The sequence below is a fragment of the Pipistrellus kuhlii genome, unplaced genomic scaffold (genome assembly GCF_014108245.1).
Source record: "Pipistrellus kuhlii isolate mPipKuh1 unplaced genomic scaffold, mPipKuh1.p scaffold_m20_p_8, whole genome shotgun sequence".
Classification (NCBI taxonomy): Eukaryota; Metazoa; Chordata; class Mammalia; order Chiroptera; family Vespertilionidae; genus Pipistrellus; species Pipistrellus kuhlii.
Genome location: NW_023425584.1, coordinates 43,683,969 through 43,703,950, shown reverse-complemented (window position 1 = coordinate 43,703,950; position 19,982 = coordinate 43,683,969). Strand labels below are relative to the sequence as shown.

General features: G+C 46.6%; 1 protein-coding gene across 3 annotated transcripts; it reads right to left on the bottom strand.

The window, feature by feature from the left end:
* Positions 1 to 3,571: 3,571 nt before the first annotated feature.
* On the bottom strand, positions 3,572 to 18,286 carry MGST2 (microsomal glutathione S-transferase 2). 3 transcript variants are annotated; one of them, XM_036424839.2, is made up of 5 exons: positions 18,131 to 18,286; positions 15,698 to 15,797; positions 8,168 to 8,238; positions 4,480 to 4,561; positions 3,572 to 3,790 (listed from the first exon to the last, which is right to left on the bottom strand). In XM_036424839.2, the coding sequence occupies exons 1-5, from the start codon at positions 18,186 to 18,188 to the stop codon at positions 3,664 to 3,666; spliced, it is 438 nt and encodes a 145-aa protein (XP_036280732.1). In that variant the 5' UTR covers positions 18,189 to 18,286; the 3' UTR covers positions 3,572 to 3,663. The 3 variants fall into 3 exon arrangements, with proteins under 3 accessions (XP_036280732.1, XP_036280733.1, XP_036280735.1); XM_036424840.2 differs by lacking the exon at positions 15,698 to 15,797 and having other exon boundaries at positions 18,131 to 18,278; XM_036424842.2 differs by lacking the exons at positions 3,572 to 3,790; positions 8,168 to 8,238 and having other exon boundaries at positions 4,486 to 4,561.
* Between the last annotated feature and the right edge of the window lie 1,696 nt (positions 18,287 to 19,982).

Sequence of the window (19,982 nt, the reverse complement as noted above, 5' to 3'; positions counted from 1 at the left end):
TGCCCAGCCAATGTGGCTCAGTGGTTGGGCATTGACCTGTGAACCAGGAGACTCACCGTTGGATTCCCGGTCAGGGCACATGCCCAGGTTGTGGGCTCAGTCCCCAGTAGGGGGCAGGCAGGAGGCAGCCAACCAATAATTTTCTCTCATCATTGATGTTTCTCTCTCCCCGTCTCCCTTTCTCTCTGAAATCAATAAAAATATTTTTAAACCCACACCTTTGTATTTAAGTGAAAATGAGTTCTGCACTGGATGAATGAAATAGGTCCCTCCTTTAAAACGAGTTCCTGTATGCCATCCTATTGGCCTTTCTAAAATTCCAGTTCAGTGAGTGAGTGGGTGGAGAGGGGAGAAGGCAGGAGAGTGTTGGGAAGCATGAGACTTGGTTGGAAAGTTGGTAAGGGGTACATTCTGATAAAAGGGGAGTGTGTGGAAGGCCGCCTGCCCTGCTTATTGGAATTCTGACTTAGGGGAGATTTTGCTGCTGAGAATTAAGGAACATTCAGAAGCACTAGATGAGCTATTTCTGCCTCTGGCCCTTTTTTTTCAAGGAAGACTAGAGAAAAAGAGGTGAAAAAACAAATAACCTGATACTTTTCCTTAAGAATGACTTTGTTGGTTACACCCCACCCTCCTCCAACTCTGCAAAGTGCGGAGGGAAAACACCTGGTTGTATAACCAGACCTTATCTTTAAAAAAAAAATTTATATATATATATATATATATATATATATATATATATATATATATATATATATATATATTTCAGAGAAAAAGGGGAGAGGGAGAGAGAGAAACATCAATGATGAGAGAAAATCATTGATCAGTGCCTCCTGCATACCCCCTACTGGGGATCCAACTGGCAACCTGGATATGTGCCCTGACCAGGATTCGAGCCGTGACCTCCTGCTTCATAGGTTGATGTTCAACCACTGAGCCACACCAGCTTTCCCCCTCTCCTTTCCCCTTTGGTTTACTCCTCTGATCTCTTTTCCTTTTGGTTTTAAGTTCTAAGGACATTAGCTTTCCATTCTGGTGTCTTCTGGATGAGCTACCACAGACACCTGTCGTTTTCATGCAACAGGTGGAGGTAATTACGGCAGCATTCACACACGTGGGGCTCACGTGTCCCTGCCTCACCCAGGACAGCTGGCTCTATGGATGCCACAGATTCCAAGTCAAGCATACAGCTGCTTGAAGGATTTGATTTTGCTTAGATTTTTAAACTTTTTTATGAACACTTTCAAAAAAAATCAGAAAAAAACTAATACAATAAATAACTATACACACCTACCAACTTGATTCAATAATTGTTAACATGTTGCCAAAACACGTAATTGCCAGTGTTTTGTAGAACCATTTCAAAGTAAGTTATACACACTCCAGCCAGTTCACCCGCCTCCTCTCAGCTTGCAGCGCCCAAGAATCAGGTGTTCTCTTCCCTGGCCACGTTATCAGTATCACACCTCACATAATTAACATCCATTCCCTAATAGCATCTCATTCTCACTCCATATTCAAATGGTCCCAATTGCCTCCCAGATGTCTTCCATCCTGTTTTATTCTAAATGGAATTTTTGTTGTTGTTAATCCTCATTCGAGGATATTTTTTCCATTGATTTTTAGAGAGTGCAAGGGAGGGGAGGGAGGGCGGGATGAAAGAGACAATCGAATGGTTGCCTTCTGCATGCGCATCCCGGGGGGTCGAACCAGCAACCTAGGTACATGCTCTTGACCAGGAATGGAACCTAAAACCCTCCAATGCGCTTAACCATTAAGCACACCAGCCAGGGCCTGAGGACTTGATCAAGGATCTTATATAGCCATTTGGTTTTTATTCTTCTTAAGACTCTTTTAAGGCAGGAGAGTTTATCTCCATTCCTTTTTTCATAGCATTGACTTCTTGAGACAATAAAACTGATTTCTAAACATAAAACCAATTTAACTAATATGCAAAAGATATATATGTAACTGTCAAAGAGATGGGAAATTCACATCTCTCCAGCCAGTGAATTTGCTCCCTGTAGCCCAATTTGTAGGAATTAAAATGATCAAGAGGTTGCCTTGGTGACAACAGAATTAGAACAAAGGAAATAAATTCTGTCGTTCAGACATTTAAAGATGCAAAACTCCGATATCATGGTACAACCATCTTCTTTTTCCACATAACTATGTGTGTGTTTATAATTTAAATAGTTTCAACTTAGATGTAAAATAGACGTTGTTTAAAAATCTTCAAATGTAAGATTTGAAGAATTGTATTTTCCCCACTTCCAAAGGAGTAATTGTGCTTTAGGGTTAAATAGTTGCATTCTCTTCCTTGTCTTCAGTGTATAAGACAATTAAAATGTCATAAAACAAGTCACCATAACTGATCAGAATACTAAAAACTGAAAGGCCCCAGGATTATAGCATTTGAGAGCATTCGCCCATCTTACCTGTGAGAACACCGAGGCAGAGAGCCAGGAAGCCAGCAGGCTGCAGAGCAGGAGTGGCTGGCCAGGCTGAGCCCTCCCTGCCTTGCTGCTCTGCTCTGCTGAGGTGCAGGGGAGTCTGACAGCAAATGGGGGCCGGGGGCAGGCTTGGAGCCAGATATCTCTACTCCCAGACCAAAATACTCTTGGTGAACTTTGGGTAGTTAGTACCTGTGTTTGGCGTGCAAGAAGTTGTTTTCTCCCCTCCTGTTCTAGAAACCTGGTGTTTAAATACCTTTATCTCTTTTTCTGTTATCCATAACCTTTGTAACTTCCTTTGTACACACACAAGAGAGACATTCCTATAAGCAGCTCCTTGAATATCCACACCAGACAGATTCAAGGCGTCCAGCTTTCTCTGGAAAGCTTGACAAGAGAGCTTTTTCCCTGATGAGATGTTACATGCTCATAATTCCATTTTGCTAAGGTCCCCGCGGACGGGGAGGTGGACTCACTCCCATCTTACAGATGAAGAACATGAGGAGAGGTCATGTTAATGGTGCCAGGCAGTGGCTACACACAGGGTCACAGCAGCCACGGCCCCAGCCCCCCGAAGCATCAGAACCCAGCCGGTCCCGCCTGTCCAAGGCCCTCCCTGTGTCCCTGCAAAACACTCACTGAGCGTTCCGGATGGTACCTAGAGAATAACATGCCTTCGCTGTTCTTGATAAAGTCCGTTTTCACAGCCAGGCTGACTTTGTGCTGTTCGGCGGCGGCTCTCGCTCTGGCTGCTCTGCCTGTTTGCCTGATTTCCCCCAGGTGCAGCCACCTGGGTTGCTTTCTGGCCGCCAGTGAAGTGAGCTCAGCTGTCTTATCAGCGTCCTTCTGGAACTTTCAATGCAGGGATAAGCGGTCTCAGAGGCAGGTGGTGGCCTCGGTCCGCAGGAAGCCTCCCAGGGTCCAGTGGCATGCTCCCCGTGCCCCACACGGGCGGGCGGGACCTCAGCCTGCACGTCCCTAACCATGCCCAGAGCGCTCCCCCACTGATGATCCAACATACCCTCTCAGAGCAAACTTCCGTTCTTAAAGACACAGGGAATCAAGTCTCCAAAGGGTGTGTTTCTACAAAGCCACTTCAAGAAAAACAGAACCAAGACTTTTATTTTTGTTTTAATGGAATAAGTGGTACCATCTAACCTTCAGAGTAGAAATACCATCTGCAAGCATTTGAGCAAAGGGTGGGGAGGGGTTAGTGCCTCAGTTTCTTGGCGATATCAATGTCCAGGTATTCATCCAGAAAGCTGTTTGCAATCCCGAGAGCTGCTAGGACGGCCAACAAGGCCAAAGCCCCCAGACTCAACCGGAAACCAAGGATCCTGCAGGGCAGAGATGAGGAAGGGAGATGTTAAAGGGCTACCGCGGTGAAACCGGGCTCCTGGGGTTGGCTGCTCACTATAGATACTGCCTAGAACTTCCGTGTTTTGGCCATTTGAAAATTTGCATTCATCATGTAAATTAAAGGGGATGCCTAACCACACAGGTTAATTGGCTCCTTTGAATAGTCAAAGGATTGTCAAGGCTAGGCAGGATTATTTCCTTGGTAACTTTTTGAAGATAACACAAAATTTTTGCAAGGATTGAAAGTGTGTGATGGTCAGCCCTAGCCAACTGGCTCAGTGGATAGAGCGTAGGCCTGCAAACTAAAGGGTCCCGGGTTCGATTCCCGTCAAGGGCACATGCCTGGGTTGCGGCTCGATTCTCAGTAGGGGGGCGTGCAGGTGGCAGCCAATCAATGATTCTCTCTCATCATTGATGTTTCTATCTCTCTCTCCCTCTCCCTTCTTCTCTGACATCAATAAAAATATATTAAGAGAAAGTGTAATGATCAAAGAGTGCATACTCAGTACACACTTTTACATTTGAACTTTTCTGTCCAGTGCCTAATTGTGCACGGACTTCAGGCAATCACAGCCATCGGTGCTGTGAATACTCTCAGGAACAGCACACTAGTTCAGACTCTGTCTGCTACGTTTTGCCCAAACATCAACTCTTGGGTTCTCCTTACCTTTTTTTAGCAGCTTCCGCATATCCCCAGAAATACTGGTGACGGGCATACATGTACACCAGACCCAGACAAGTAGCGGAAACTATAGAGGAAAAAACAAAGATACTGAGTCAGAGGGCAGTCTCTCAGAGTGTGAAAGCTGAGAAAATGGTCATAAAATGACCAAAGATGTGTGTCCAAGATACACAGAGAATTCTGACGACAGTTCAGCGGTTGAAAGAAAAACAACTTGATTTTTAGCAATGGGCAAAATATTTGAATAAAAAATTCACAGAGAAAGATAAACAAGTATCCCAATAAGCACATGAAAATTTTTCCCACATTATTCATCATCATTCAGTATCAGCAAACTGTGATTTAAAACCACAAGATGACACCGCTGCACGCCCAAGAGAATGGCTCAGACACTAAAAGACTGACAATTACAAATGTTGGAATCTTCATATCGGTGGGAAAACAAAATAATGCAGCCACTTGGGAAAAAGGTCTGGTAATTTCTTATAAAACGACACATACTTTTGACCCAGCAATTCCATTCCTATGTATTTACCCAAGAGGGATGGGAGCACATGCCCATAAAAAGACCTGTACAGAATGTTCACCGCAGCTTTATTCGCAATAGCCAAAACCTGGAGGCAACCCAGCAGTCTACAAACAGGAGAACAGAAAACCACACTGTGAGACTCATGCAACGGGATATCACTGAGCAGTGAAAAGAAACATGGTGAATCTCAAAAAAAATTTTGTGGAGTGAATGAGGCCACAATGTGTGCTTCCAATTGTGGAAAGTTCCAGAACAGGCAGGACTACACCAGGAAGAAAACCACCCGAACAGTGTTTGCCTCTGAAAGGGTTTGACTGTGAAAGGCATGGGGCAGCATCTGGGTGGCTGTCATGTACTCTATCTTGCTAGGGAGTTGCATCACACAGGTGTCCACACTTGTCAAAACTCATTGAATGGTGCATTTAAGATGTCTTATTTCTTTAAAAGTAAGTTTTACCAAAAAGAAATATAAAGCATGGCATGATGTCCTGCCATCCTGTCCAATGTAAAACATCAACCCCTTCCCTGCATGAGGGGCCCTCTCTTCAGCACCGCACCGGTGGAAATTGCGGTGGAAATTGCCAGAGCCCTCTTAGGAACACACAGAGCTTATCTGCGCAATTCTGATATGCTGGATAGCATTAAAGTCATTATGTTAGTAGGTCACAAACATTTTCTTTTTGTTGTTGTTGATTTTAGAGAGAGAGGAAGGGAGAGGGAGAAAGAAACATCAATATGGGAAATATCAATCGGTTGCCTCCCTGATTGGGGGGGGCGGGGGGAGAGGGGAGCAGGGATCAAACCGCAATCTGGGCGTGTGCCCTGACCCGGAATTGACCTCCCAGTGCATGGGATGATGCTCAGCCAACGGAGCCACCCCAGCCAGACTTAGTTTCTTCTACATACCAGGCATTCGTCTAAGAACTGGGGGTAGCACTGAGATAGACACAGGCTCCCTGCCTCTATGGAGTTTATCAGCAAAGACTGATGACAAATAAATAGAATAATGAAAAGAAAATTAGACCCAAAGGGGCAGACAGGTGAGGGATGGGACCGCAGGAACTGGAGGCGGTGCCTATGGTTTTTCATTCTGAGGGGATGGCATTTGCGTTGGGGCCTGCAGGACGCCTAAGCAAGGTGCCGGAGGAAGTGGAGAGACTCTGAAACTCCCCATCTAATGAGTGACTCCCAAAGAGCCGGGGAGAACTGTTCAGTTAACAGGCAACTTACTATTATAGTACTTTGGATGAGAAAGAACCAAGAGAAAATTACAAGGAGAAGAAGGCACCTGAGAAATCCCTGCCTGACAGGCAGTGGGCCCATCACAGTGAAACCCACAGGCTTCTGTGGCAGAGGCTGAGTCCCATTATCAAAAGGCACTTTTCTCATTACTTGCTCCTGTGGTCTCACCTGACAAGGAACCAGGCCTTCATTCGTGCCCTCAAGGGACAACAGCGTGAGTGAGAATAAAGTTAAGAAGTCTTTCTCTAAAGGACATTTTATCTGAAATTTTTCAGTTTTGACAGTAAAAATTACAAGAAAAAGGTGATAGGATTGCATTTGAAAGCAGCAGAATTTTGGCTTATTTAAGTCTTAGCAATCAAGGGTCAGACTCAAATGAGGCCATCAGAGTTGTCAGAAAGCAAAAGGGATTGCCCTGGCTGGTATAGCTGTTTGGAGCGTCCTCCCAGGCACCAGAAGGTTGCTGGTTTGATTCCCAGTCAGGGCACATGCCTGGGCTATGGGCTAGACTCCCAGTAGGGGGCGAGCAGGAGGCAGCTCTCCATTGATGTTTCTCTTTCTCTCCCTTCCTCTCTCTCTAAAAATCAATAAAAATATTTTAATATATTTATTTATTGATTTCATAGAGGAAGGGAGAAGGAGAGGTAGACAGAAACATCAATGATGAGAGAGAATCCTTGATCGGCTGCCTCCTGCACGCCCCCCACTGGGGATCGAGCCCACAACTCAGGCATGTGCCCTTGGCCGGAATCGAACCTGGGACCCTTCGGTCCACAGGCTGACGCTCTATGCACTGAGCCAAGCCGGCTAGGGCATCAGTAAAAATATTTTTTAAAAGAAAACAAAATGGATTGAATTTCTCCAGCTAAGGCAGCTGGTGCTGATCTAACCTCCTGTGTGGATAGTTTGAGGAAGCCGTCCTCTCGCCAAGGATACCCCAGTCTAATAGAAAGTATGTAATTGTGGAGTTGTTACATACAAACAATAGCACTACATCCCTAGGAACTCTCAAGAAAAGGGACATGGGTTGTTGGGTCAAATTCCATAGACCCTGCTCTGTACTTGAAAGCTAATTTTCAAGTGGCTAATTTTCAGAGGCTCCGGTTCTGCTTCAACTGGGTCCTTCCATTGCTTGGGATTTTAGAAATGAATCTTGATTATGGCTGTTAGTCATTCATGCAAGAGTCCCCCAACCCCCTCCAGTAGGCCTAGGGATACAGCAGCAAATGGGGCAAGTTCCTGACCTCAGGGAGTTGACATTCTGCTGGGAAACCACAGTGAGGGACTGTGACATGGAGCTAAGATGAGGCAAGCCATCAGCCTCCCCCACTATCAACTGCTCATCAGGACACACGCCTGCAGGGGGTCTGGGACATGATCCAAAGGAGGTCAAGAAACTAATGCATGATCTGGAAGTCAAGACAAATGTGACATTCTTATTCTGAAGTGCCCAACATATCATTTGTTTCAACTTTTTTAAAAAATATATATTTTATTGATTTTGTACAGATAGGAAGGGAGAGAGATAGAGAGTTAGAAACATCGATGAGAGAGAGTCATTGATCAGCTGCCTCTTGCACACCCCCTACTGGGGATATGCCCACAACCAAGGTACATGCCCTTGACCGGAATCGAACCCGGGACCCTTCAGTCCCCAACTCGACGCTCTATCCATTGAGCCAAACCGGTTTCAGCTGTTTCAAGTTTTTTTTAAGTATTGAATTAAATTAGAATAGAGCGAAGTTAGACTATCTGCAGCTCAGTGCTTTCTGACGACTGAGACGCTTGTTTTGTTTAAAACAATCTCCAGGATTCGTGGATGTGTGGTTGCATGTCTGCCCCTCAATAGTTCCAAGAACCATAGTCCTCATTGGAACAGAGCGGAATGTGTTTTGAAATTACCTTGGTTGAAATACCATCCAGCCATCCACAGCATAATCAGGAATAGGGGGTAAAACTCCACACCATTTTGTCTGCGGGACAAAAAGTAAAGACATGAGTCATTTTATGAGAAAACTCTACTCCAATGCATTGAGTTTCAATCTAGTGGTAAATTGTCCATTCTCTTTTCACAAAAATAATATAATAATTTACATAAAGAGCTTAAATGATCCTTCCAGGATAGATGACTCTTTTTTAAAAATATGTGTTTATTGATTTTTAAAGAGAGAGGAAGGGAACGGAAGAGAGAAACGTCCATGTGAGAGACATTGATCGGTTGCCTCCTATATACACCGAGACTTTGGGGACCGAACCCACACTTGGGCATGTGCCCTGACTGGGAATGGAACCAGAGTGGCGTCTCGGTGCCCTGGACAAGGACGCCCAACCACCTGAGCCTCACGCCAGGGCTGCAGTGAGTCTTTTGAGGTGAGACTAAAACATTGTTTAAACCTCAGAGCAGGGCCAGGAATCACTCTCCTACTTACATGTTGCCAGAAATAGAAATGAATCATGCTCTTTTCCATAAGAAAAGCCTTGAGATTGTCATAATTCTGAGCCTTAAAAGTATTCTCTATCTTATCTAAAGAACCCAGAAAATAACTCAATTCATATTAAAGAGATTTCTTCCCCCAAATTCCCTCATATCCATTGCTTCCACTTAAGTGACTCGGCACATTTTTTAAATGGTCTTTACATAGTTTCCCTAAAAGCTCCTGAAGTAAATGAATGAGCATAGTTCATTCCCATTGTACGGAGGACAGACAGAGTTCACTGAGCCCCATTTGGGCCTCCCAGAGAATCGAAGGGAAACCGTGTCAGCTCCAGATTCCAACTCTGTCTTCATGTCAACTCAAATTGCCTCTATTCATAGAAGACTTGGATGGAAAAGTTGATACTATTTTAAGCAAAAGGGAATAGTTCTCTGGGAACTATAGTCAATGCATCTGCACCTAGCAAAGGGAAAATGATGAATTATATTCCTCCGCCTTCCAGGGATCTTTGTGAAGTTGGCTGCATTCTCTGCTGACAATATCACAACCAGGAAGAACTTTAATGTAATTTGTAATGAGGTCTTAAATGGATCTTGGTGGAAGAGTCATCATGTACAGGATTATCAATGATCCCACATGCTTTATTTTCTTTTTAATTTAATTTTATTTTTTTTCCATCACCATTTATTCCCTCTATGCCTTTCTCCACCTCCACTACTCCTCCCCCTGCAATCACCACTGTGTTGTCCACATGCTTTCTTAAAGAAGCCTTAAAGGCATGAGCACTTGCTGAAACCGATTTGGCTCAGTGGATAGAGTGTGGTCTCACCTGACAAGGAACCAGGCCTGCAGACTCAAGGGTCCCAGGTTCGATTCCAGTCAAGGGCATGTACCTTGATTGTGGGCACATCCCCAGTAGGGGGTGTGTAGAAGGCAGCTGGTTGATGTTTCTAACTCTATCCCTCTCTCTTTCTCTCCGTAAAAAATCAATTAAATATATATATATATATATATATATATATATATATATATATATATATATATATATATTTTTTTTTTTTTTTTAAACTTGAGCACTTAAATTGAGGTGATGGTAATTGACCCAGAATAGTTGAAAGTGGCTGTTGAAGCTCATAAGTGATACTTTTAATTGGGGGGGAAGGGGGTGTTTGGTTTGGTTTGGCTTGGTTTGGTTTTTGCAACCCAGATAGTGACATCAGAGGCCCCTGAACCCCTCTCCTCTCATAGTAGGTACAGCTGCACACAGAGCAACTCCCTCTGAAAAGTTCAGACACCAATAATACCTTAATAATAAAATAAATAAATAAAAATGAGAAAGAAAAAAAAGAAAAAATGTAAAATAATAATAATAATAATAATAATAATAAAAAGTCCAGACACCTGCTGAGTGACTCCTACACCTCGGTCAAATGAGGAAGTGCCCACTCTGTATTATTTTTATAAGAAAAGGCCCAGACATGCTCTCACCATAAACACCACCTCCAGCATAGCACCCTATAACCAGGAGGAAACCCTCAACTCCCAGTTTCTTTCTGAAGCCCACACACCCAGCACCCCTACCTGAGGGCCAGGCCCCCCCAAAACACTGAGCTCTGAAAGCCAATAGGCTCTCATCCACACGACCCACGAGGCTTTGGGGAGGACTCCAGCTGGGCGGCGCCTTACACTGCTGGCCACGAGGGGCTGTGCCCTGTACACGCCCCCTGGGCTCCGGGAAGTAACTGCGAAGATAGGGAAAGGGGGGATGAGGTCCAAGAGAGCAGGGCTTGTTAGCAGCTACTGAGATTCAGGTCAGGATGGGAAGGTAACAGGCATTTGTGATCCTGGAGGCCAAAGCCTGGAGCATCAGGCAGTGTGGCACCATATCTCTGCACCCCCCTTGCCCCTGTGAGCTGTCACTGGCGTCTCCCTCTGACCCCCCGCCCCAGTAGCGGTACTTTTCTCCTGGCCCCTCCTTTCCTGACCTGCCTTAAGCCAGTCCTGGGACCCTGCTATTTGCTGGCAGTCCTCTCTGCAGCTGCCTGCCAACAGCACTGGGGATTGCTTGACCTTAAGATACCTGGAATCCCATCCTACCTGCTCATTATGACCTCCAGCACGTGCCCACCACAGGGAAGTGGCCCACACTTGGATGTGTCCCAGGACACCTCGCTCAAGATAAGCTGTCAACAGACTTTGTTTACCTCAAAGGGACCAAACTCTCAAAATTTGTTCTTAACAATCCTTTCAATAACGAATCACAATTACCAAAATGAGCCAAAACTGGTTTGACTCGGTGGCTAGAGCGTCGGCCTGCAAACTGAAGGGTCCCAGGTTCGATTTCAGTCAAGGGCATGTACTTTGGTTGCAGGCACATCCCCAATAGGGGGTGTGCAGGAGCAGCTGATCAATGTTTCCAACTTTCTCTCCCGCTCCCTTCCTCTCGGTAAAAAAAATCAATAAAATATATATTTTTTTAATTACCAAAATGAGAATAATTATTGGTCTCTTGTGGACATAAAGGCAGATCTACTCTGTCATCTTCATATAGGAGGTCCTCAGGAAAAACCTCCAGATGGCACAGAAAACAGCTGGCAGCAGCTGTGTCAAGGTCCCTCCCTGTGGGAACAGAAGGCACCATTGAGGGCCCACCAGTGAGGCCCACCCCCTTCTCTTCCCTAATGAGGGAAGCTGCGCCTATGCCCTCTTTGCACCATGATCCTGTGCCCCTCTGAGATTTAAGTTTCCCATGAAAAGAGAAGGGGGATGTTCTCCTTTGAGGTCACCATGGACCTCAGCTTCCACACAGGGCTGAGAACAGAGCCTTTGCTGAAAGGACAGTCTGTGGACAACCGTCCTGGTCTGCCCTGGACGGGGAAGGTTTTCAGAACGTGGGACTTTCAGCTTTAAAACCAGGACCACCCGGTAAGTTGTCCTGGTTGGCCTGGAACTAAGGGGTTTCCTGGGACACAGCACGTTGAGTGCCCACACCGAGAAAGTGCCAGGCATTTTGGGTGGTCATCCTAAAGGCCGGCCTGATGGAGCCTGTTGAGACTGAGTCGTTATGGCTGCTAAACCCTCCTGGTCCCCCCAGTCCAAGGGAGCCTGGGCCATGAGGCTCAGGACATGTGGTCTCTGCAGATTCCCACCTGGACCCAAGGGCTGGGAGCAGGGAGGGCAGTCCCAAACTACATACTGCTGGGACCCTGTCTCAGTCATTAAGGGTACTGCAAAGTTCACCTAATTTGGGGGGGATAAAAGAATCAATTTATGGCAAGGCATCCCAAACTCTGACAGTTCCTGAAACATTAGTCTCTAAATGGTTTCAATCACATAGCCCTAACAGCTCTACAACCCTCCTAAAAACATACACATGCCCTACTGTAGCAGAGGTGCTAGCTGACGGCCGATGGACTGATTGGGTGCTGCCCAGCCCTGGACCACACCCACAACCTGCTTGCATTCAGGTGGTGCCCCTTCTTGCCAATGGAAAGTGCATGAAAATGAAATATGTCACTTCTGAGCCAAATGGTTAAGTTGAGGGTGTGCCAAGCTCCTTCCCCCACTGGCTGGCTGAATGGGGAGAACTCTGAGGATCTGGATGGGGAAAGACCCCTTAGACAGAAGGAGCTGAGGCCTCTCAATGACCACGTGGAAGGCCACCCAGCAGGAACACCCATATAGGGCTTGACATGAGCAAGCAGGAAACTTTCATTGTGTCCAACCATTGGGAATGTGGGGTTGATCCATCAGCACAGCTTTGAAAGAATTTTCTTGGAAAGAATGTCATATGTATTGTAAATCACACATAAAATAGAAATGAAAGGATGAAATTTTAAGTATAAATAGAAGTTCAAATATTCCCCCTCCCCAGCAGACGACTTAGTGCACCCCCTCAGGGTGCACATCACTTCTGAATATCTTTGTGATTTGACAGAGAGATTTCTAATGAACAGACAACTTTGCTTATAACCATCTTGCTCATAGAAAACCTGAACCATTCGCCAAAGGAGAAAACCTGATCAGATATAGACCATTTCTAGTGCCTTGCTCATAGTGTGATACCTTTAAAAAAAAAAACAACTTAAAGGAGCTTTCGTAGGTTTTCCTCTTTTGAGCTTCTGTCTGCTGCTTTTTCTTCCTCCTTTTGCCTCATGGCTATTTTCCCAAGCAGAGGGCTGCTTGCACTGATAACAGAGGCCCCAGACCCCAACCACTGGCTTTCGACCCTGGGACATCTTTTGGACTATTGCTCTGTTGCTCTGCCTGGGGCTCGGAGCACCAGGTTAACACACTCAGAAAAGTCTTGGGCATGAGAGGTTGCTGGAGTTAATTCCTTATAGACGCGTAACTACCTAAATTGCTCCTTGTCAAGTAACCCTTGTGTGGGGACGCCGAGAGAGGTTGCCGCGGGTGGCAGGAGAACAGGCCTCTAACCAGCACTTGTCAGCGATGCGGCTTGACAAGGATCAGGGTGAGCAGGGAGGGAGGGAGGCTGGCAGCTCATCCAAATGCCAGCCGTCCACCGACTCCCTGAAATCGCCCCGCTGTGCGACAGAAGCTTGTCCCCTCCCCAAAATGCATACATTGAAGCCCTCACATCCATATGTTGGTAGAAGAACGTACTTAAGAATGCACAAGGGCAGAAGGACCTTGATCACAGAGGCTGGGTGTCCTACGAGAAGCAGCAGCGGGGAGCTCTCTGACACACACCAGCCTCGCTCTCCCAGCACCAGGCACACGTGCACCCAGGCACTCAAGGCCACGGGAGGACACGGCAAGCCGCGAGAAGAGAACTCTCACCAGAAAATCGAATCAGCCAGAACCCTGGTCTTAGCCGTGCAGCCTCCAGAACTGGCAGAAAACAAGCGTCTGTTATCCAAGCCTCGCGGTCCGCGGGCTTTTGTGACAGCAGCCCACGCTGCCCAGGACCGGTGGCTTATGGAGCAGGATGCTGGGGTTCAAACAGCTCACCATTCAGTCATTTTTTTCATCTTGGAGCGATCTCAAGGCCTCATTTAGTGGATAAGTACATCCTGTGCTCTCAGCTAGTGCCCAAGGTGGGCACACATGCAAGGAAAATGGAGACGTGCTTCCTGTCTCTCTCATTTAACTTATTCGTACTTACTGCAAAATGAGGTGACCCATGTTTCTATCATCCCTCGTAGGGCACAATATTTGAAGAAGTACTATCTTTGTAAATGTTTCTTTTCTCCGTAGTTTTTACATATGCATTAAGGTCACTTGTTTTAATTTCTAAATTTCAGAATTAAAATTCTAAATGACTACAATGGGGGAGATAAGAGATCAACCGAAGGACTTGTATACAAGCATATAAGTACAACCAATGGGCACAAAACTCTGGGGAGGGAGGGCATGTATGGGAAGGGGGGCAATGGTAAGATGTGTACACAGATAATAATTTAATTTAAAAAAATAAGAAAAAAATGACTACAAAAAAACGAGTGAAATGACAGCACTGCACTAGAGTAAAAAGAGGGTAATATTACGAAGAGTACTCAGATTCGTGACGATTGGGAAGACTTGGGCCTTGTGGGCAGGTTAATTCTGAACCAGGAACTGAATAATTTAGCATTAAGCGAATGAGGGCACTTTAACAAAAACTAAGTAAGAAGCAATTCCTCTGTCTTACCCAGAAACATGAAACCCTTGTTCGAGAATACTACGTCTACTTCCAGACTCCAGGCTTAGAAGTAATATGAAAAATTTTATTCTAAAAATAACAACCTAATTTTTGCAATGATTGGAGCAAAACAGCTAAAGAATTAGTGCTCCTAGCCTCAAAATATAGATGAAAGACACTCAGTAAGTGATCCTCAAGTGTATGAGGAAGGGTGAGGTGACCTACTACTTCCTTCCAGTGAAGCTAGAATCAGAGGAAATGTATTTAATTGCGGCAAGATCCATTTAAAACTTGGATCTACTTTTCAGATTTAGAAAGGCCTTTAATCTAAAGGAATCAAGGTGTTCAAATTGGACTATATAGAAGCTTCTAAGCTGAGCAATAGCATGAAGGAATGGCCCTTGGTGAAATTGTAACTGCTGTTTTCACATTGGGGGGGGGGGGGGGGATGTTCTGGTAAAAGGCTGCAGACTCTAGAGACAGTCACCTCAATCCGTGTAGCAAGGAAGAGGGATTGAATGGGGGCTGTGGAGAGGGGCCCGGGCTGGTAACTGGGTGTGTTAGGCTTCATAAAAAACATCTTCGCTTGGCAAACGAGTATCCAAGCTGAGGCTCCCCTCAGACAGGAAGCAGGTACTTCCTTGGTGCTCAGAGGGACCCTGCATGAATTGCTCTGAGATGTCAAGTTCCACTTGGAGATAGAACTCCCGGATCATCAGGCTTCCTGACTATGCCAAGAACAAAGCAGTAGGAGGAAGAGGTAGGGAAAAGGCAGCATTTCCGTTACTGCCAAGGCCCTGAGACTGCTAAGGGAGGCTGACGGGGCTCCGTGCGTGGTCCGGGAGAGCCAGAGAAGAGAGTGCGTCCCCTCTCGGGAACCGGCAGAGCTCAGGGGGCCGGCCCTTCGCACCAGAAAGGTGGCCACGCAGGCTTTGGCATGAAGTGGTCTTCCCCGGGCGATCCTGCCGCAGGTAAAGCTGAAACGGCTTTACTAGTCATCTGATTTGCACAGATTATCCTACACCTCACACTCTAAGGCAAGCACTGGGCTGGGGCTGAGGACCATCTCAGGAGAAATTCGGGGGGAGTGGGGAGAGAGAGTAGATCCATCAGAGCCCAGCCTTTTTGTAAAGGCCCCTCCGCGTCTGTTATAAAGGTGGGAAGAGACTCCACGCACGGGCTACCTCGAGCTTCAAAGATCATGAGAAGGGTGTTGGCCGGGAAGAGTGGTTCTCTCTTCTCTGCACATCTTTCCCCCATCAGGAGCGTGTGTGTGTGTGTGTGTGTGTGTGTGTGTGTGTGTGTGTGTGTCGCCAGCCCGGATCCCTGGACGGTGGGAGAAGCATGACTTACTGTGCACGAAATATTCTCTCAAACTCGGGTGACCCAGAGACTGCCGGGGCCATAACTTTGTATTTATATCTTGCTTTTCCTACATGCATAGCAAAATAACCTGCAAGTAAAGGGGAATCGATGTTAAAAAATCTGGCACATTATTCATTAATAAAACGCTCATTTAAACCACAATTAGTTACCACTGCTATTAAAATGTGTAAAAATTTGCCCTAGCTCTTTTGTCTCAGTGGAAAGAGCGTCAGTCTGCGGACTGAAAGGTCCCAGGTTCGATTCTGGTCAAGGGCGTGTACCTGAGTTGCAGACTCTATCTCCAGTAGGGGGCATGCAGGAGACAGCTGATCAATGATTCTCTCTCATTGTTGATGTTTCTAACTCTCTCTCTCCCCTCCTCTCTGAAACCAATAAAAATATTTTTTAACATGTAAAATTTAAAAGACCAATCAAGCTAACTTACAAAGACAGACAAGTGAGGATACAAGAGTAACTGGAACTCTTACCACTGCTGGTGGGAAAGTAAAATGGTAAAACCACTTAAAAAAAACCATTTGGCAGGATTTGTTAGCTCAGCATAGCTGGACCATATGATTCAGCCTTTCCACCCCTGTGTGGCCATGTCCTACCCAGAGTCCTGCTTCACCCTGCTGATGAGGACACTGAAGGACACAACATCCTGGCCAAGGCCACCCGCCTGAGGAGTGGCTGGACGGGACAGATTCAGGACTTCAAAACCTGAGCTGCTTCTGCTGTGACACATGAGCTCCTGACTCCATAACCACAGACTCTTGTAGGAGCTACACATTCTGGTTCTTATGCCAACTGAACAGCTCGCTCTCTCCTCCTCTCTCTCTCTCTCTTTCTCTCTCTCTCTCCCTCTCTCTCCCCCTCTCTCCCTCCCATCATCCAACATTCCCTGTCCACCCCAAATCATCACACCATTGGCCAGTCTCCTCTCCTTTTACTCCCACCCATGGCACCCAGCTGCAGACCTCCTGGCCCCGTTCACAGCAGCCCGGCACCCGCCAGCCACAGAAGCCTCCTGTGAGGAAGACCCAGGCTCTGTCAGCCGGGATGCTCTTGGCCCCACTCCCGTGCTCCCTACAGTGAAGGGATGAGGGTCACCCGGTTGGTAGTGGCTCCACGTGGGCCTGTGCGACCCAGGGGCCAGCACAGGGCACTTCAGACCCAAGTGCTTCTTAAATGGGTCACAAACATCCTGCTCCTCTCCACAGAAGGCTGTGACTCAAACCACAAAATGGAGTCAGATTTCCATAAATCCACAAAACAAACCGGCTAGGCAAGGCACTGAGGGCGTGTGCAAGCTGGACTTTATGCTCCACTGCGGTGCCTGCGTGCAGTCCGCGGCCCTGCCCGGTGTGCGGGTACAAACAGCCATGGCAGGACGAAGAAATGTGTACGTGGCCGGAAGCCTTGCCCAGCAGTGCTCAGACCCTCTTCCCCGTTTAGAAGGTAAGAGGCTAGGAGCTGAGCACCTGTGACCCCGTGGAGCAAAGCCCTCTGACTGACCAGGCGACTGGGACATTGAATAGTCCTAGTGGGGAGGTGCTTTAGAATTTAGAATTCAGTCCTGAATCAGAGGCTCATATCTCTGCAGGAGATTCCTTTTAACCTGATACTCAGACCTACCATAAGCAGTTTATTTCTGAAAACACATTAATTAAAAGATCCAAGTTTAAGAAACCACAGCCAGAGTTCACAGGCAGGTACAGCACTGCCTTTGGAACACTCATAATTAATATTTATAGGCCGCTTGCCCCGCTCCTGGTCAGCACTCTCGGAATGCTGGCTTGAACAGGGCTGTGGGTTGTCACCACAGATGAGAACTAATCCCTGCGAATCTCCACCTGTCCCCAAGGAAGGAGGCGCTGGGCAGACTATGGTCTTTGGAGCACACAGGGCCACCAGAGAGTGTGCAACCCAGAAACCAACCTCCCTCAACCACACACACACACTCTCACACACACACACACACACACACACACACACACACTCACACACACTCTTACACACACTCACACATACTCACACACACACACACACACTCACACACACACATTCTCACACATACAAACACACACACACACTCTCACACACACACACTCTCTCACACACTCACACACACTCACACACACACACACACACACTCTCTCTCACACACACTCTTAGACACACTCACACACACTCACACACACATTCTCACACATACAAACACACACTCACACACATTCTCACACACACTCACACACACACTCACACACACACACACACACTCGTGTGCACATGAATATACATATAATCTCACACACACGTACACACACGCTCACACTCATACACACTCTCACACACACACACTCACACACTCTCACACACACACACATACACACAAACATGCACACGCTGCTGGACTCTTACTTTGCTGACAGGCAGAGAGCACTGAGACAGCAGCCAGCAAAACTGAGTTTCCAGCCATCTTTCACCAGGAAGGTTCTGCTTCTGGGCACTGTTTGTAGAAATGAGGGGCGGCGAACAGGGCCGTTGGTGACCTTCCTTATAAGGTAAACAAGCCGGGGAGAAAACGATGATTGCAGGGCAGAGTAACCTTTGCTCTGGAACAGGAACAGGAACACGAATGGGGGAAGCAGCAGGTCTGCCTGCCAGTCTTGGGCTTCACCTGTCCCAGCTGCTTCCTGAACTTGATTCACTGGCTCTCGCGCCAGCCAGCGGGTGCAGGATTCCCGAGGCAGCAGCACCTGCAGCGAAACCGTCTTCTCAGCCGGTTCCAAAGCAATTTCTCTCCCCTGCTCCCAACATCGGGGCCCCTTTGGTCCACTCGCCAGCTCCGCGGGCTTCTGAGACCTTTCTCATCTCCTTGGGAAAAGTAAAAGGAAGCATTTATTTAATCCCATTGAGCGTTAAGTGCTAACCTAATTTAAACAGAGTCTAAGTTTATTCCCCAGTAAATAACAGACCCAGAATTAGAACCCAAGTCCAGCATATCCCACCTGGGCCCTGTCCCTGTCCCATGCTGCCTCCCACGGTCACCTTGACACTCCCACGATCCTGGTGACAATGTGTTTGGGTTTTTTGTTGTTGTTTTTTAGATATAATTGGCATATAACATTGTATTTATTTCAGATGTACAATATAACGATTTAATAGTTGTATATATTATGAAATGGTCATCCCCAAAAAGTAGTTAACATTCATTGCCTCACATAGTTATAAATTTTTTCTTGTGATCTAACTTTAGTCACCTTGCTGTACATTACATCCCCATGACTTATTTTTTTATAACTGGAAGTTTGTTTCACAAATTAAAAAACAGACAAGCTAGGATATATGTTCTGAGAAGGAAGAGGGCCAGAGAGGAAAGAAGTGGAGCAAAACTGCAGACTGCTAAATATAAGATAAAGTGAAAACCAAGATGGCGGCATAGGCAAACACCTGAACTTGTTGCCTCGCACAACCACTTCAATCCTACAACTAAAAGACAAAACGGACATCATTCAGAACCACAGGGAAGGCTGGCTGAGTGGAAATTCTACAACTAGAAGGAAAGAGAAAAGCACACAAATTCCATAACTAGAAGGAAAGAGAAAGACTCAGAAGAGGTGTGGAAGTAAAGTATGGAGGTATGGAGGCGTGCATAGAAAGGGCTGGCAACTGAGTATGCTGTTGTCTTTTTCAATCGGGAGGGAGACAAGCTCCTGACTGCTCTGAACTCCAGTTCCAGGTGAGACTCTGGGGATCCAGACTCATACGGGGAGAAAACTGGACTGTCTAGCTTCAGGCAGAACTCGAGAGCAGCTTTCTCTCAGAGGTGCTTGCAGCAATTACCCGAGGGACACTGAAACTCAGAGGCCTCTTAGGGCAGGGCTGATGGTCAGCCATAGCTCTGCCCTGAGACCCCACCTTGAGACCCCTGCCCCACCTAAGCTGAGGCTTTTGCATATGAATGGCCTGGCCCTTTGCAACCTAAAATTACCTAACAAACTGCAGCTGGGTCAGAGACACCCAGCACAGCCAAAAGAAGGCCCAAGACCCCACAGCAGCTTGCATTGCTTCACAGCTGGGCCTCGTCTGTGCATCTCCATACCCCAAACAAAGAAGAGGAATCTGCAGATCTCCGTAGCTCCTGCTGGGTGGCCTCAGGCAGAGACTAATTTTGAACCTTCTTGGATCTCCAAGTGGTCACAGTGGGACCATTCAGATTATAACTCCTCAGATCCATACATATCTATCAACAAGTCAATCTAAAAATCAA

Bases quoted from the DNA above. Each gene is read 5' to 3' on its own strand.
- MGST2 (XM_036424839.2), bottom strand. From the start codon at position 18,188: ATGGCTGGAAACTCAGTTTTGCTGGCTGCTGTCTCAGTGCTCTCTGCC. The intron at 4,562-8,167 runs GTAATTTCAAAA...TTTCCTCTATAG, and splicing joins TGGATGGTATTTCAACCAAG to TTTCCGCTACTTGTCTGGGT. The intron at 3,791-4,479 runs GTAAGGAGAACC...TCTGCCCTGCAG, and splicing joins GCGGAAGCTGCTAAAAAAAG to GATCCTTGGTTTCCGGTTGA.